The sequence below is a fragment of the Heterodontus francisci genome, chromosome 3 (assembly GCF_036365525.1).
Source record: "Heterodontus francisci isolate sHetFra1 chromosome 3, sHetFra1.hap1, whole genome shotgun sequence".
Classification (NCBI taxonomy): domain Eukaryota; kingdom Metazoa; phylum Chordata; class Chondrichthyes; order Heterodontiformes; family Heterodontidae; genus Heterodontus; species Heterodontus francisci.
In genome coordinates this window covers 52,202,995-52,219,393 of record NC_090373.1, presented here as the reverse complement: position 1 = coordinate 52,219,393, position 16,399 = coordinate 52,202,995, and the positions used below count along the sequence as shown (strand labels likewise).

Below are 16,399 nucleotides of genomic sequence, written 5' to 3'. Positions count from 1 at the left end.
AAAACTGTAACTGAACAGTGAGCTCCTTTTAAAAGAGGACATAGCTCGGGTATAGTCAAGGTATAGTCCCAGGAGGGGGAAAGGAAGGGCAAACAAATCCAGAGCTCCCTGGATGCCGAAATAGATACAGTAGGATGAAGCAGAAAAACGGTGCATGTGACAGATGTCAGATGAGTAATACAATTGAGAACAAGTAGGCTGAATGTAGAAGGTTCAGAGGGGAAATGAAAAAAACAAATAACAGAAGCAAACAGAGAGCATGAGAAGATTAAAGTAAAATACTGCAGATGCTGGAAATCTGAAATAAAAACAGAAAGGGCTGGAAATACTCAGCAGGTCAGGCAGCATCTGTGAAGACAGAAACAGAGTTAACGTTTCAGGTCTGTGACCTTTCAGTAGAACTGGCAAAAGTTAGAAATGTAATAGACTTTGAGCAAGTGAAAAGGGGGAGGGGGGAAGAAGAACAAAAGGGAAGGTGTGATAGGGCAGAGGGCAGGTGAGATTATCTGCAGTTGGTCTCCCCAATGTAGCGCCAACCGCATTGTGAGCAGCGCGTACAGTGTAGTAAATTGAAAGAAGTACAAGTAAACCGCTGCTTCACTGGAAGGATTGTTTGGGGCCTTGGATGGTGAGGAGTGCAGAGGTAAAAGGGCAGGTATTATACATCCTGAGATTGCATGGGAAGGTGCCGTGGGAAGGGGACAAGGTGTCATGGATGATGAAGGAGTGGACCAGGGTGTCACGGAGGGAATGATCCCTTTGGAATGCTGACAGGGGGGAGGAAGATATGTTTGGTGGTGGCATCACGCTGGAGGTGGCAGAAATGATGGAGGATGATCCGTTGGATGTGGAGGCTGGTGGAGTGGAAAGTGAGGTCAAGGGGAACCCTGTCACGGTTCTGCGAGGAAGGGGTGAGGGCAGAAGTGCAGGAAATGGGTCAGACATAGAGAAGATACTCACGGCTAAGGGAATCTAAAAGTCTTCTATAGGCACATAAATAGTAAAACTTTGGTGAATGGAGAAGTTGGGCTGATGAGGGACCTAAAAGGGGATTTATGCATGGAGGCAGTGGGCATAGCTGAGGTACTAAATGAGTACTTTGCATCTGTCTTTACCAAAGAAAAATATGCCCAAGTCATGGTGAAAGAGGAGATAGTTAAGACACTAAATGTGCTAAAAATTGATGAAGTGGAGGACCAGAAGAGATCCATCCAAGGATACTTAGGGAAGTAAGGGTGGAAATTGCAGAGGTACTACATAATCTTCCAATCCTTCTCAGATACAGGTGTGGCGCCAGAGAACTGGAGAATTACAAATGTTACACCCTTGTTCAAAAAGGGTGTCAGGACAAGCCTAGCAACTGCAGGCCTGTCAGTTAAATCTCGGTCATGGGAAAGCTTTTAGAAACGATAATTTAGGACAAAATTAATAGTCACTTGGACAAATGTGGATTAATTAAGGAAAGCCAGCAGGGATTTGTTAAGAGCAAATCATGTTTAACTAACTTTCTTGAGTTTTTTGATGAGGTAACAGAGAGGGCTATGTGGTTGATACAGTGTACATGGACTTTCAAAAGGCATTTGATAAGGTGCCACATAATAAGCTTGTTAGCAAAGTTAGAACCCATGGAATAAACTGGACAGTAGCAACATGGATATGAAATTGGCTGAGTGACAGGAAACAGAGAGTAGTTGTGAACAGTTATTTTTCGGACAGGAGAAAGGTATCTAGTGGGGCTCCCAAGGGTCGGAGTTAGGACCCCTGCTTTTCTTGATTATATATTACTGACCTAGACTTGGGTCTACAGGGCACAATTTCAAAATGTGTGGATGACACAAAACTTGGAAGGACTGTGAACTGTGAGGAGGATAGTGATGAACCAAGAGTATATAGACCGGTTGTGGAATGGCAGACAAGTGGCAGATGAAATTTAATGCAGAAACGTATGAAGTGATTCATTTTGGTAGGAAGAATGAGGACAGGCAATATAAATTAAAGGATACAATTCCAAAGGGAGTGCAGGAGCACCTGGTGTTATATATGCACAAATCATTGGAGGTTGCAGGGTATGTTGAGAAAGCGCTTAATAAAGCATATGGGGTTCTGGGCTTTATAAATAGGGGCATAGAGTACAAAAACAAGGAAGTTATGATAAAACTTTATAAAACATTGGTTTGGCCTCAACTGGAGTGTTGTGTCCAGTTCTGGGCACTGCACTTTCAGAAGGATATGAAGGCATTAGAGAGGATGCAAAAGAAGAATAGCTCCCGGGATGAGGAACTTCATTTATGTGGATAGTTTGGAGAAGCTGGGTCTGTTCTCCTTGGAGAAAAGAAGATCAAGAGGAGATTTGATAGAGGTGATCAAAATCATGAGGGGTCTGGACACAGTAGATAGGGAGAAATTGTTCCCATTTGCTGAAGGATCCAGAACCAGAGGATATGGATTTAGGATGATTGGCAAAAGAAAGATTTTTTATGCAGCAAGTGGTTAGGGTCTGGAATGCACTGTCTGAGAGTACAGTGCAGGCAGATTCAATTGAGCCCTTCAAAAGAGAACTAGATAATTATCTAAAGGGAAAAAAAATTGCAGGGCCACAGGGAAAAGGCTGGAGAGTGGGGCTGTGAGTTGCTCATACAGAGAGCCGGCATGGACATGATGGGCCGAATGGCCTCATCCTGTGCTGTAACCATTCTATGATTCTATGAACTGTAAGGATAAAATATCCAGAAGACTCTTAATTAAGCGAGGATATGTCCTGGAATCCACAAAGCATTAAAGGACAAAAACCCATGGGATTTGAGCCTAGATTTTCTGCTGGAGTAAAATTGAAAGTATAACTTGGGCAATTTACGAAGTGGGTTAACCCACCACTGTTTCAGGGCCAGCTTTATTAAAATAATGACAATGAGCTTCGGGCATCAAGATTGATTGATTGAATAGTAACTCACTTGGTTGGGGTGGGGTGGGGTGGTATGGGGGCGGGATTGTTGGGTGCTGTTGGTGGCGGTGGCTGCAGCAGCTTAAGAGGGTAGTCATCAAAAAAAAAACAGCTGGCGAGCACATCAGCAAGGTAAATAGCAAAATCAGGTCTGCAGGAAAGCAGAAAGTCCCTAAATTCACTGAGAAATCTGGAAATGTTGCTGGATGAAGTCATGCAGAGGAAGGAGGCACTATTTGGAACAGTGATACAGGCCCTCTTTACATTTGGCTGAGAGGCAGTTGGAAGAGAATGAGTGCTTATGCCAATACCCCATACATGGCAATCAATGCAGGAAAAAGTTTAACAACCTTACCAGGCCAAGCAAGGTAGGAGGATCGATCCACACTTCATAAGATTGCATATATTCCACTTATAATGGCCTTGTCTCACACTATGTTAAAGTGCTTGAATTGCATTCCATCAGTGTCCATGAGGTAGCATGGGGCCTTTTACATCCCTGCCTTCAACTGAAAGTTCTCTTTCACTCACAGCCTTACATGCAATCACCATACCAAATCATCACACAGAATCTAACTATTTGGTGCAAGCCTCTGTCATTATAACCACAATGGGCTGCATGCTATCATTTGGATTTTACTAGATGTCATGGTAATCTAAGGTAATTCTTATTTTGTGCATTCTTTTTAAGGAGAAGTCAGTCCATAATGCCAGAGTGAAAACTGCAACAGGTGATGAACCTTAAACCTCTTCTCACTCAGCCCTTATGATGAAACATGTCTACAAATTCTGTGTAGTGAGGCAGTAGATGGGGAAGTAGAATGGCAAGTGCCAGATGCAGGTTCATGATGACATTTTGCTTCTCTTCCTTCTAACCCTACTGCCATCTACATTACTTATTAGAAATCATACCATGAAATCCGCATGTTGCTCCTTCTACGAAAAATGACCTGTAAACTCTGCTGCTCAGCACCCATTCTGACATCTCTTCCTCTTTTCCTCCTCTAGATGTGCCAGAAGAAGCAGAACCAGGCTCCTGTAGATCCAAGCCTGCTGGAACATACTGTCACTCACTCTCTCCCTTGCACACATAGCCCCTCAGGAAAATTAGAGAGTGATCCAAAGAGGAGTACACTGGATGACACACAGATCAGTAGCTAGTGGTAGAACATGAGGAGGAACATGTTAATGGCTAGACGTTCCCGATATGTCACCTCTCGGTTGGAGAACCTGGGGTCCTACTTTTAAAAGAAGTATGCTTGCAGACCATCAAACATAGGTGCAGGCACTGGTGGCCATGTCAAATAGTTTACTGCAGTGAATTCCACTAAATCGCACAGGCAGTACAATGCTGGATTGCTTTGCAGTATTACAGTCTATTCTGGATTGTGACAACTCCAAGGATATCTGCAGCAAAGGCCATGAAGGCAGTCTGTGCTTCAGATGTTGATGTTCAGAATGCTGCCACAGAGAGGGCTGGATGCCGGATTGGAGAGAGCTCTCGTGTAGCACTGAAAAGATTGGGGTTCGGTTGCTCTTGAGCATCACATGGGGCTTCACTGATCTCAGTGGTACCATTAAGTCTGTTTTCCCTCAGATTAATGACCATGCAGAGACAGTGCCCAGTACCACTGGCATGGCAGGAATGGGCACATGGTAGTACTGCCTCTCTGATGTCAGTACATGTGAGTCCCTAAGTCAGCCCCTTGCAGTGCTTGCACATAATGGCTGAAAGGACACAAAACCAGGCTGCCCAATGCAATAGCATAAGGCACAGACTGTCTGAGGACATCTCAGGCTCAAAAGGTAACTTGTTCCTCATATGTTCGCTCATTCATGTAGCACGAAGGACAAGCACAAGACTAGGAATTTTTTGAATTCATTCCTGGGATGTGAGCAAAGCCAGCATTTATTGTTCATGCCTAATTGCACTTGAGAAGGTGGTGGTGAGCTGCCTGCTTGAAAGGCTGCAATTCTTGTGGTGTAAGTACACCCATAGTGCTGTTAGTTAGGGAGTTCCAGGATTTTGGCCCAGCAAACAGCAATATATTTCCAAGTCAGAATGATATGTGACTTGACGGGGAATTTGCAGGTGGTGGTGTTCCCATGTATCTACTGCCAATGTTCTTCTTGGTGATCGAGGTTGTGAGTTTAGTCGGTGCTGACAAAGAAATCATAGCTGACCTTATGTTGGAGGGAAGGTCATTGATGAAGTAGCTAAAGATGCTTGGGCCTGGTATACTGCCCTGTAGAACTCCTGCATCGATGCCCTAGGAGCAAGATGATTGACCTCCAACAACCACAACCATCTTCCTTTGTGCTAGGTATGACACTAACCAGTGGAGAGTTTTCTCCCGAAAATCATTGACTGCAGTATTGCTTGGGCTTCTTGATGCTAAGGGCAATCACTGTCACCTCACCTCTTGAATTCAGCTCTTTTATCCATGTTTGGACCAAGGCTGTAACAAGGTCTGGAACTGAGTGGTCCTGGCAGAATCCAAACTGGGTATCAGTGAACAGTTTATTGGTGATTAAGTGCCACTTGATAGCACAGTCGATGGCACCTGCTGTCACTTTGCTGCTGTTTGAGAGTAGACTGATGGGGCTTGAGACTTAACATGTCACACATTAGTATCAATGGGATTATAGTGATAAGAAGCTTAGGTAAGAAGGTAAGAGGTTATTGAGCTGCATATTCTGGGATCCTGCTTGTTGTCAGAGGTGCAGTGGAATGGGATTTGTGGCTGCCTGCAGCAAAGACTGTGAACTCTGTTATAAATCCTGGGGCCTATTTAAAAGGTCATTTAAATAGTTTGGGCAGGTGGACAACAGCTGGAGATGTTCTCCAGAGGTCCGCACCTCAAAGAAGTGACTGGAAATTGAAGCTGCTCTGATTAGGGAAACCAGAGGCCCTTAATTGGCCAATATTAATTTTTCTAAAATCCCTTACCATACAAAGTTTAAATTTGGGGCCACTCTTGCATCAGCTGTTTGGGACTCTTAACAGGCACGGCTTCGATTCGGCCTGTAGGGTTGCAGTGGGCAGAATTCCTGGAATAGCACTGGGCAGGAACCCACAGAATCCAGGTCACAACCTACTTCTGCCCAACAATCCCACTGGAATTTCAGGGTCGTTGTGTAGGAAAATATTTTTCAGGGAAATGTTTGGAAATTGCTTTCATTATGTAGTACAAATTGGAGTTGAAGGGTGTGGATAATGGCATGTTAGTTCTGGGAAAGAGAAAGATATGCATAGCATTATTAAAGATGTAGCCTGTCATGGTGTTCAAGGGATGATCTTGTGGTCTGTGAGGTATGAAATTTGTCTTTGGGTTGTCCTCAACATCCTGTTCAATGCTATTTTTCTGCAAGAAATGCTGGAAATACTCAGCAGGTCTGGCAGCATCTGAGGAGAGGCCCCTGCTGCAAGATCACTGACCTGAAACGTTAACTCTGCTTCTCTCTCCACAGATGCTGCCAGACTTGCTGAGTATTTCCAGCACTTTCTTGTTTTTATTTCAGATTTCCAGCATCTGCAGTATTTTGCTTTTATTTTTATGCTATTTTCTGCTCCTGTTTTGATCTCTTTGCTTCCCATAGTGCCTTTGTCCCTTGGGGGCTCCATAAAGGGCCCTCTTCGTAAAGCAAAGTTGTGCAGATTGTAGTACACCACCACAATCTTTGGGATCCAATCTTGGCTGTATTGCAGCATGCTTCTGATTAATCCATACACCAGAAGCACACTTTCAACATCCCAGTGATGTGCTCAGTGATTACTCTGGTGGATACATTCACCTCTTTACAGTGATGCCAACTGCTGTCCTGGGAAAGTGTATAGGCTTCACATGACTGTTGAGGATAGGTTTCCAGGATCTACCCAGAGACACAAAAAAAGTCTTTCTGTGTCAAAGGGTATGGCATAGTGGAGTTCCTTAAACTAGAAGAATCATAGGAGTTCCTAGGAAAACGAGAATTCACTTGCATTGTGATTTGCTGCTGATCCTGGGACCATGGGGAATCCTACCACTCTGTAAAATTGTAGTACTCTGTCATGTTATGAGAGTCATGAGATGAAATTGTTAGTACTGGAAAACAACTTGTGACTTCCTTAATACATCTGTGCACAGCTGTTTGACTAATGTTACAGATGTCCCCACTTGCAGTCTGGAATGACCCTGTAGCACAGAAATTAAGGGCGGTCGTGACCTTAGCCATTGGAAGAGTGCTACCTGTGATAGAGCTGGGATTAAGTTTCTATACAGAATCTGGCATGACACAGTGATAGCTTCTTTTGAAAAACGAAGCCTCTGCAGGTATTATTCCTTGGTCAAAAACAGGCCTGAGTGCTTTGGAGCTACCAATGGGTCAGTGGCATGTGCCTCTGGTGCAACCTCACCAACCTTGCATTCATCCAATGCTTATCCTCCTGATGGAGAGGAACTCGCAGAAAAAAAAGACATTGGAGTAGATTTTTGTTTTCACTGCCCCAGGCAGTAATCTTGCAGAGCAGATACCCAGCTTTTTATAGAACTCACTCAATTTTTACTCATTTAATTTGTTACGAACAGGTAGTTAATCTTTTTTTCTCTATGAAAAATTTCCCTGTTTTTCCAACCTTGTGTCCGTAAATAGATTGGTGATTGAATTTCTTTCCTCCCCTTAAACCCTGATAATAAATGACTGCAACAACAATATGGTTGTTAAAGTTAAAACCAAAGAAGTAGGATTTATTTGCACACTCTGTTACGACCAGGTGTGAATGGTGTCTAGGGTCCCTTTGAGCCTTCACTTGGTCTTACTGTAACAGGGTTGTATTTTTAAACACACTGTGTTTTGAGCTCCCCCTTGGTGAATACTTATTCACTGCTTTCCAATTATAATGTAAAGAAAAGAGCACAAACAGGCTTTCTTAGGTTTAAAGAAGAAAAGTGAAATTTATTAAAACTTAAACTTAAACTCAAATTCGGTTAACGCCTACGGATACATGCTGCGCCCCATGCTAGCATGCATCCGCAATACGCACATGCAAATAGAGACAGAAAAGAGCAGAAGAAAAGTAAAGTGGAGAGGTTTGAGGCGATATCTGAAGAGTTTCTTGTTACTATGCTTCAAGCTCACTGCAGAGTCCTTGATTGTAGGTAATTCTTGCTTTTCATTGGGGTCCAATATTCTTCTTAAACCTTGTTCACTGGAGGAGACTTTTGTCTCTTGGGGTTCCTGTGTCTTCAATGGATTCCAAAGTTGGTGAGAACAAGATGACAGCAGACAGGTTAGAAATGTTCTCAATCCAGGAGCCAGGAGCTTTCCGGGGCTCAAATTCTCTGTGGCCAATTTAAAACTCTCAGTTAAAACTCTGCAACAGTCAGTTTAGTCATGTGGTTAAACTGGTCTGACCACGTCTTCTGTGTATTGGAAGCAGGGACTGGTTCCTTTGTTCCAACACTGTCTGCTAGTATGCAAAAAATGTCTTTCCGGCTAGGGGCCTGGCAATTACTTGTAATTCTTTCCAGCAACAATTTGAAGTTTAATGTCCATGTGACGAAATTAATGTGCCTCATTCTTGGCAGGTGGGGGCCTGCATGACGCACTGTTAAACTCGGGAAGGGTTTAACTTCACCACGCATGCCTACAAACATTCAGCAAAAGGTAAAGACATTAAAAGGCAAGAACATATACTAAATAGAAAGTTATCCTAACTACTAGCTAACATGGATTTCAGTTAAAACTAGAGTCCTTTTTAAAATATCAAAAAAAAAGTCCAACAAATGGAGATCACCAACTGGAAAAGGTTCCATTGGGCTCTGTTCTGGAATTCTGCTGCTCACATTATTTGTGAATAATCTAGAACGGGGGATACATTTTAATGCCAGGCATGGAATGGGCGAGCTGTATCACCTCTGGGTTGGGCCAGTTTCAGGTGGCCTGGATGCTGAGTTGGCTGGGAGACAGGTAGGTCTGAGGGTGGGTGGGGATTGATCACAGAGCATGGAAAGTCCACAGTATTCGTGGAGGTCAAAGGAGCACACCTGCTCTTCCTGGCCACAGAACAGTAATTCGGTACTTACCTTTTTGGGCCAAAGGTCAATGGAGTGCATATGGACACCAAGTTAGAAAAAATTACAGTTACATAATATAATTGGTGGTGAAGCCAATTCCTGGTCTGTGGTACACTGCTTTGGTGAGATGCATTCAGGTGCATTAAAAACGGCTTAGCGAAAAGTGACCAGGATGATTCCAAGCTTTAACACACTGAGTTATGTACATAAGAACATAAGAAATAGGAGCAGGAGTAGGCCATTCAGCCCCTCGCACCTGCTCTGCATTCAATGAGATCGTGGCTGAAGAAAGACTGAGGAGCTTAAGGTCTCAATTTTAACTCTGAGCCAGTTCAGCAGGTGTGTGGCAATATGAGTTAGGAACTCACCTATTGCTCCAGAAATTAGGTCAACAATTAGAAAGGGTGGGGGAGTTTGTGGAAGGGGAGCCCTGAGTCGTCGCAGTCTTTCAGGCTGCATGTGAAAAGTAAAAAAAAAAGAAAACTTACCTTTGTGATCTTCTTCTGTCCCCAATCCACTTCACCACTTGATTAGCCTAACAGGAAACGCATCATTGCTTTCCATTCAGGACCCCAGTTAAAATTGCAGTCATGCCCCAGTGACGCCAGGAGAGCAGTTGAAAATCTGAACCTGTCGACCCCTGGCCATTCTAGGGTAGGTAAGTATAGAACATAGAACATAGAACAGTACAGCACAGTACAGGCCCTTTGGCCCACGATGTTGTGCCGACCCTTTAACCTACTCTAAGATCAAACTACCTACATACCCTTCATTCTACTATCGTCCATGTACCTATCCAAGAGTATAGAAACTTGGGCAATTTTTTCTCTGGGTGTGAGGGCAGTTAAGACAAAGGACGATCATGGCATAGGTCTTTAAAATAATGGACAATTTAAGTAAGCAAGCTACTTAACGTGGACAATGAATGCAGGAAATGAACCCAGGATCAGAGGACACAAGTACAAAATTCACAAGCCTTGATAAACTTCTGCTCATTCCCACCTCACCATTCTTCAAGATAGTGGACATGTGGAGTATGGTAGTTGATTCAGGATTAATTTGCACCTTTTAAAGGGAGCTGGATCAATGGCATTTAACAGATGGATTTAAGGTGATAGCAATACTTGGAGCACTCTGTAAGCCAACATTTGTATCTCAACCAGCAAGGCCAAAATAAATGAACTGATCATTCATCTCATTGCTGTTTGTAGGACTACACTGGATGTAAAATGGTTGTTGCGTTCCCTTGCATAACAATAATTAACATGCAAACATTCAAAAGTGTCAGACAGGAAAAGACTATAACTGATTTATCCAGCCTGTCCCATACAGTCATGATAAGAAAGAATTAGGAGCAGGAGTAGGCCATACGTCCCCTCGAGTCTGCTCTGCCATTCAGTAAGATCATGGCTGATCTTTGACCTCAATTCCACTTTCCTATCTGATCCTCATAAACCTTGATTCCTGTACAGTCCAAATGTCTATTATCTCAGCCTTGAATATACTCAACAACTGAGCATCCACAGCCCTCTGGGGTAGAGAATTTCAAAGATGTCTTATGCATCACAATGTAAACACTCCCTACTCCCCCCTCTCTCCCCCGAGCCTTGATATCTCATGGAAAAAAGTGTAAAATTTGATTTAAAACCTTGCCAATTATGGGAACATTTCAGAAAAATCCTCTTCGACATCTTTAATTGATGGAAGCTAGTTCAGGAGACCACAATAAATTTGACTTAGATTACAGCGAACATACCTCTTTTCCCCAGACAGAAACCGGTCTGGCTGTATCCTAAAGGTATACAGTGAATCAGCATTTACTACCCGAGTTCCACAGGTCCACTATTCTACATGAAAAGTAGAAGCACCCAACCATGAAACATCTAACCTAATTCTATCCTTATGTAATTTGTAAGAGTACCCGCTGGTCCTTTACGACCTATCTATTTGAAGTAAAATCCTGCAATTCAAAAATAATTCATCATATGTGAAATATTATATTGTGACAGATGTGATAAGGCATTATCAGTTCTTTGTTATCATAAGATATAGAATCATAGAATGTTTAAGGCACAGAAAGAGGCCACTTGGCCCATCGTGCCGAAAAACGATCCACCTATCCTAATCCCACCTTCCAGTATTTTGTCCGTAGCCCTGCAGTTTACGGCACTTGAGGTACATATCCAGACTCCTTTTGAATGAGTCTCTGCCTCAACTACCCTTTCAAGGCAGTGAGTTTCAGACCATCACGACCCTTTGGGTGAAAAAGATTTTCCTCATCTCCCCTCTACTTTTTCTACCAATCACTTTAAATCTATGCCCCTTTGTCACTGACCTCTCTGTTAAGGTGAATAGGCCCTTCACCTCCACTCTATCCAGGCCCCTCAAAATGTTGTACGTTTCAATCAGATCTCCCCTCAGCCTTCTCTGTTCCAAGGAGAACAACCCCAGCCTATCCAATCTTTCCTCATAGCTGCATTTTTCCAGTCCTGGCAACATCCTCGTAAATCTGCTCTGTACCTTCTCTAGTGCAATTACATATTTCTGTAATGAGGTGACCAGAACTGCACACAGTACTCAAGTTGTGGCCTAACCAATGAGTTATACATTGAGGAGACTTTTTGGGGTAGGCACAGAATGGGCACAATATCGGCAATGTGCCTGTATAACTTTCAGGTTCGGACCTCAAACGGATGCCCTATTGCACTTCGCCAGTGTTGGTGGCAAAATGTTCTGGCTACTCCAGCGGCAGTGTAGGATGTGACGGTGCAGGGGTAGGGGGAAAACAAACCAGCAGTCGGCTCCCACTACTCCAAGTCTCACAAAAATCTTCACAAAAAAAACAACAAAAATGTTACTTATTGGGAGAGGCTCCAGTGGTTCCTTTAATCTGGGCCTCTCAATGTCAGAAACATCGGACATTCTACCCCTTGAGCCTCTTCCATTCAATTAGGTCATGGCTGATCTGTAAATCAATTCTATCTACCTGCTTTTGCAAACATCCCATGATATCCTTACTGTCAATAATCTATTGATCTCAGTCTTGAAAATTTCAGTTGATTCAGCAATCAGAGCCTTTTGGGAAAGAAAGTTCCAGATTTTCACTGCCCTTTGTATGAAAACATGCTTCCTGATTTTACTCTTAAATGACCTAGCTCTAATTTAAGATTATGCCCTCTTGTTCTGGATTCCCCCAGCAGAGGAAATAGTTTCATCAAGGCTGCCTACTTTCACCTTCATAATATTGCCCGACTCTGCCCCTGCCTCAACTCTTCTGCTGCTGAAACACTCATCCATGACTTTGTTACATCTAGACTTGACTATTCCAATGCTCTCCTGGCTAACTTCCCATCTTTCACCCTCGAGAAAATTGAATTCATCCAAAGCTCGACTGCCAGTATCCTAATCACACCAAGTCCCGCTTGCCCATGGCCCCTGTGCTCGCTAACCTGCATTGTCTCCCAGTCCGACAACGCCTCAATTTTAAACTTCTTATCCTTGTTTTCAAATTGCTCCATTGCCTCACCCCCTCCCTATTTCTGTAACTTCTTTCAGTCCTACCACCCTCTGATATATCTGCGCTCCTTCAATTCTGGCTTTGTGTGCATCCCTGATTTTAATTGCCCCATTAGTTTAATCTGGACAAATGTGAGGTAATGCATTTTGGAAGATCTAATACAGCTGGGAAGTATACAGTAAATGGCAGAACCCTTAGGAGTATTGACAGGCAGAGAGATCTGGGCGTACAGGTCCACAGGTCACTGAAAGTGGCAACGTAGGTGGATAAGGTAGTCAAGAAGGTATACGGCATGCTTGCCTTCATCAGTCGGGGCATAGAGTATAAAAATTGGCAAATCATGCTGCAGCTCTACAGAACCTTAGTTAGGCCACACTTGGAATACTGCGTGCAATTCTGGTCGCCACACTACCAGAAGTACGTGGAGGCTTTGGAGAGGGTACAGAAGAGGTTTACCAGGATGTTGCCTGGTCTGGAGAGCATTAGCTATGAGGAGAGGTTGGATAAACTCAGATTGTTTTCACTGGAACGACGGAGGTGGAGGGGCGACATGATAGAGGTTTACAAAGTTATGAGCGGCATGGACAGAGTGGATAGTCAGAAGCTTTTTCCCAGTGTGGAAGAGTCAGTTACTAGGGGACATAGGTTTAAGGTGCGAGGGGCAAAGTTTAGAGGGGATGTGCGAGGCAAGTTCTATACACAGAGGGTGGTGAGTGCCTGGAACTTGCTGCGGGGGGTGGTGGTGGAAGCAAGTACGATAGCGACGTTTAAGAGGCATCTTGACAAATACATGAATAGGATGGGAATAGAGGGATACGGTCCCCGGAAGTGCAGAAGGTTTTAGTTTAGGCAGGCATCAAGATCGGCGCAGGCTTGGAGGGCCGAATGGCCTTGTTCCTGTACTGTACTGTACTGATGGCCATACCTTTAATTACCTGGGCACTAAGCTCTGGTATCCCCTCCCTAAGCTTCTTCACTTCTCTATCGGTCCTCCTTTAAGATGCTTCTTTAAAACCTACTTCTTTTGACCACGTTTTTGGTCACCTGTCCTAATATATGGCTCAGTGACAAATTTTGTTTGATAATGCTCCTGTGGTGTGCCGTGGGACATTGTACAAGTTAAAGACACAATATAAATGCAGGTTGTTACTGTTGTTTCTTTGTCCCTACTTTATCAAATCCCTTTATCATCCTAATCACCTCAATTAGATCAGTTCCCAACTTTCTAAATTCAAGGAATACAAGCTATGCTTAAATAACCTGTTCCCATAATTTAGACCTCCTCCAATGCTCGTATACAGTTCCTGAGAATTTAGTGCCCAGACTCAACGTAATACTCTAGAGGAGATGAAATGAGACTGATGTGCGCTGTGCATGTTTCACTCATTTCTACTTGATAGTTGTAATCTGGGATCCTACAACAGGTTTCGGACCCCAATTTGCATAACTAAAAAGCTTCTTGCTTGTTTTGTGTAGAAGGCTGGGTTCCCATTTGAAGGCTGCCTAAAAGTTGATTCAGGCTGTCAGCTGGGTGCACAGAGTGCTCATCAGCCTTTTGAATGCTGGTTGGCTGTTTTTCAGGTGTGAAACAGGCAGTCAGCAGTTGAAAGTCTCCCCCGTTAGTTTTCATTTATGCCTCTCTCAGCAACGTGTTTGCCTCAAAATTTACTTCGTTCAGATTATATGATACCAGATTTTCAATTGCTGGAAAATGTTTTAAATTGTGGCACAGAAAGATGCTATTTTGTGTATAATGCTAACGGTTGTGAAGTAAATTTTTGCTTCAGTTTTGTTTTAATTCAACCTGTTCATCTGAGTCCTTATAAATGGAATTTAGATTCTGATCTGGTTGTCCTCTTACAGAATGTTCCTTACACAACATGTATAGGTCTGATTCCTTTTTCACTTTCACACCTGAAGCAAAAATGATTTCGAAAGATAATGGGGCTGATGTTAAAAGCTACACAATTGGTCCTTAGCATGCAGCAGGTTAACCGGCAGTCCTTAAAGGGACCATTACAGGCTGATCCAAAAACAACCAAAAGTATTTGGCTTACACTTTTTTGAGGTGAGGAGGAGCAGGATTGACAGTCCCTGTGTGCCCCCTGCCCCCGAAGGAATCGCTTCATCCACTGGTTCCAATTTCTCTCCATCCTTGACAGAGAAGCTAGCTTGGAGCATCCATTCGAAGCTCCTAGCTCACTGGTTGCGAGTTAATGAGGCCCAACCACATTCACTTTCAGTGTGGGTGATAAATTGATGATTGTGGATTGCGGCCTGTTACACGCCCTGCCTGATTATCCTTTCCATTGACTTAGTGGGTGTCTAACAGGCAGCCAATTGGCAAACAGCATTTTACTGCCACACCAAAAGTGAAAATTGGCCTCTCACTACTGTGATTGAGCCAGCAGGGCGACTGCAACACCAGTGGCCCCGCCCCCTGATTACCACAGTAAACGAATATTGGCCCCATTATCTGTACCGTATGATGCTAATTTATTTTATTCTGCAAAGCTCTTTAACTGTTTTCTGATTTTAAAAAAAGTTGTCTCATTTTCACAGAGTCGTCGAGGCCTGAAAAGAAAGAAAGCAAGTGCCCCACGCCAGGATGTGATGGAACTGGACATGTTACAGGCCTTTACCCCCATCATCGCAGCTTGTCAGGCTGTCCACACAAAGACAGGGTTCCCCCAGAAAGTAAGTGAAAAAGAAGTTCAAAGTGCAAGGTAAACATATTTACAATTAACCATCATATGTAACCTGCCATAGCTCCTGACGGAATGTCATTTTCTATCAGCTTTGGTATTTTACCAACCTCCCAACCAATCACAAAAATGAAACATGTAGTTTTATTTTCTTTCCTAATAAGTCACAGGAAATAAAATACAGGAAATTATATACAGCAAAAATTTGAACCCAGTAGGGGTGATACTGGCTCTCAGCAGTGAATTTTATACTGTGCCCAATTGACCTAAAAGGTGCAATGTAAAACAAAGTGGCTGATTCATTATGAGCAAAGACCAGTTTCACTCCCAGTGAATGATCTCTTGTGATCATTAAATTCATAAATATAACCTGAATGATTAAGTATATATATTTTGCTCGCTTTCTCTATGTGACCTCATCTGTTAATAAGGCAAATAAGTGAGCTGCTTCTAGAGGCAGAACTTTCAATTTTGGTGGGAACGTAAAAAGGGTGGTTGCGGATCACCCACCCCTTGTACACCCCGTCTGATCTTCCATTCCATTAAAGTTAGTGAAAAGCAGAATCAGGCTGCTTGCATAACAAGTACCACCAGTTCTAATGACCCTGCCAAAGTTGGATGTTATGCCCCAGGAGTCTTGCTTGTGCCACTGCAAACTGGGATAAGCTTACTTCCAATATTTCATCAGTCCCTGTAGAGGAACAGTTTGGTCTCTTCCCTTGGACCCCTGCCTTTTTCAGGCGGCAGTCCACATGCCTTTGCAAATTAGGGTCTTATGATTTGGTTAGGACCCTGACTGTAATTTTAATGGTGCATGGGCAGAACTGGTCAATACAAAAAGAGCCCAGAAGAATTTCTGGGTAAAGTTTTTGTGGAGCCAGGTGGAGCATTTCTCTGTGGTTTGTTGCTGGGCTGTAGTTGCCCTCCCACCCACCACCCTGACATACGTGAGCCCAGCCCCACGACCCAGTTCTGACCTACAGGCTAAGGCAGTGTTCGAAGCACCCAATAATTTGGCACCCTGGAGCTGGTGAGCTGTCATGGGTCGCCAGTTCAGGGCGCACAACTTGCCAGCAGCATGGTTATCAGACCCAACCTTTAAAATGACTCGGGCCTCCTACTGGTAGGAATGGGCGGACAGCTGGTGTGCTTCCCTGGTCGGCTACCCAAAAGCCTAAAT

At 43.5% G+C, this 16,399-nt stretch overlaps 1 protein-coding gene across 2 annotated transcripts in view; it reads left to right on the top strand.

Moving 5' to 3' along the window:
- Nucleotides 1–16,399, top strand: part of LOC137352227 (myelin transcription factor 1-like protein) — a 400,319-nt gene that overhangs the window by 70,229 nt on the left and 313,691 nt on the right. For both annotated transcript variants that reach the window (XM_068017478.1, XM_068017470.1), the window contains exon 6: nt 15,077–15,211. In XM_068017478.1, coding sequence (XP_067873579.1) covers nt 15,077–15,211 — 135 coding nt within the window. The remainder of the gene's footprint in view (nt 1–15,076; nt 15,212–16,399) is intronic.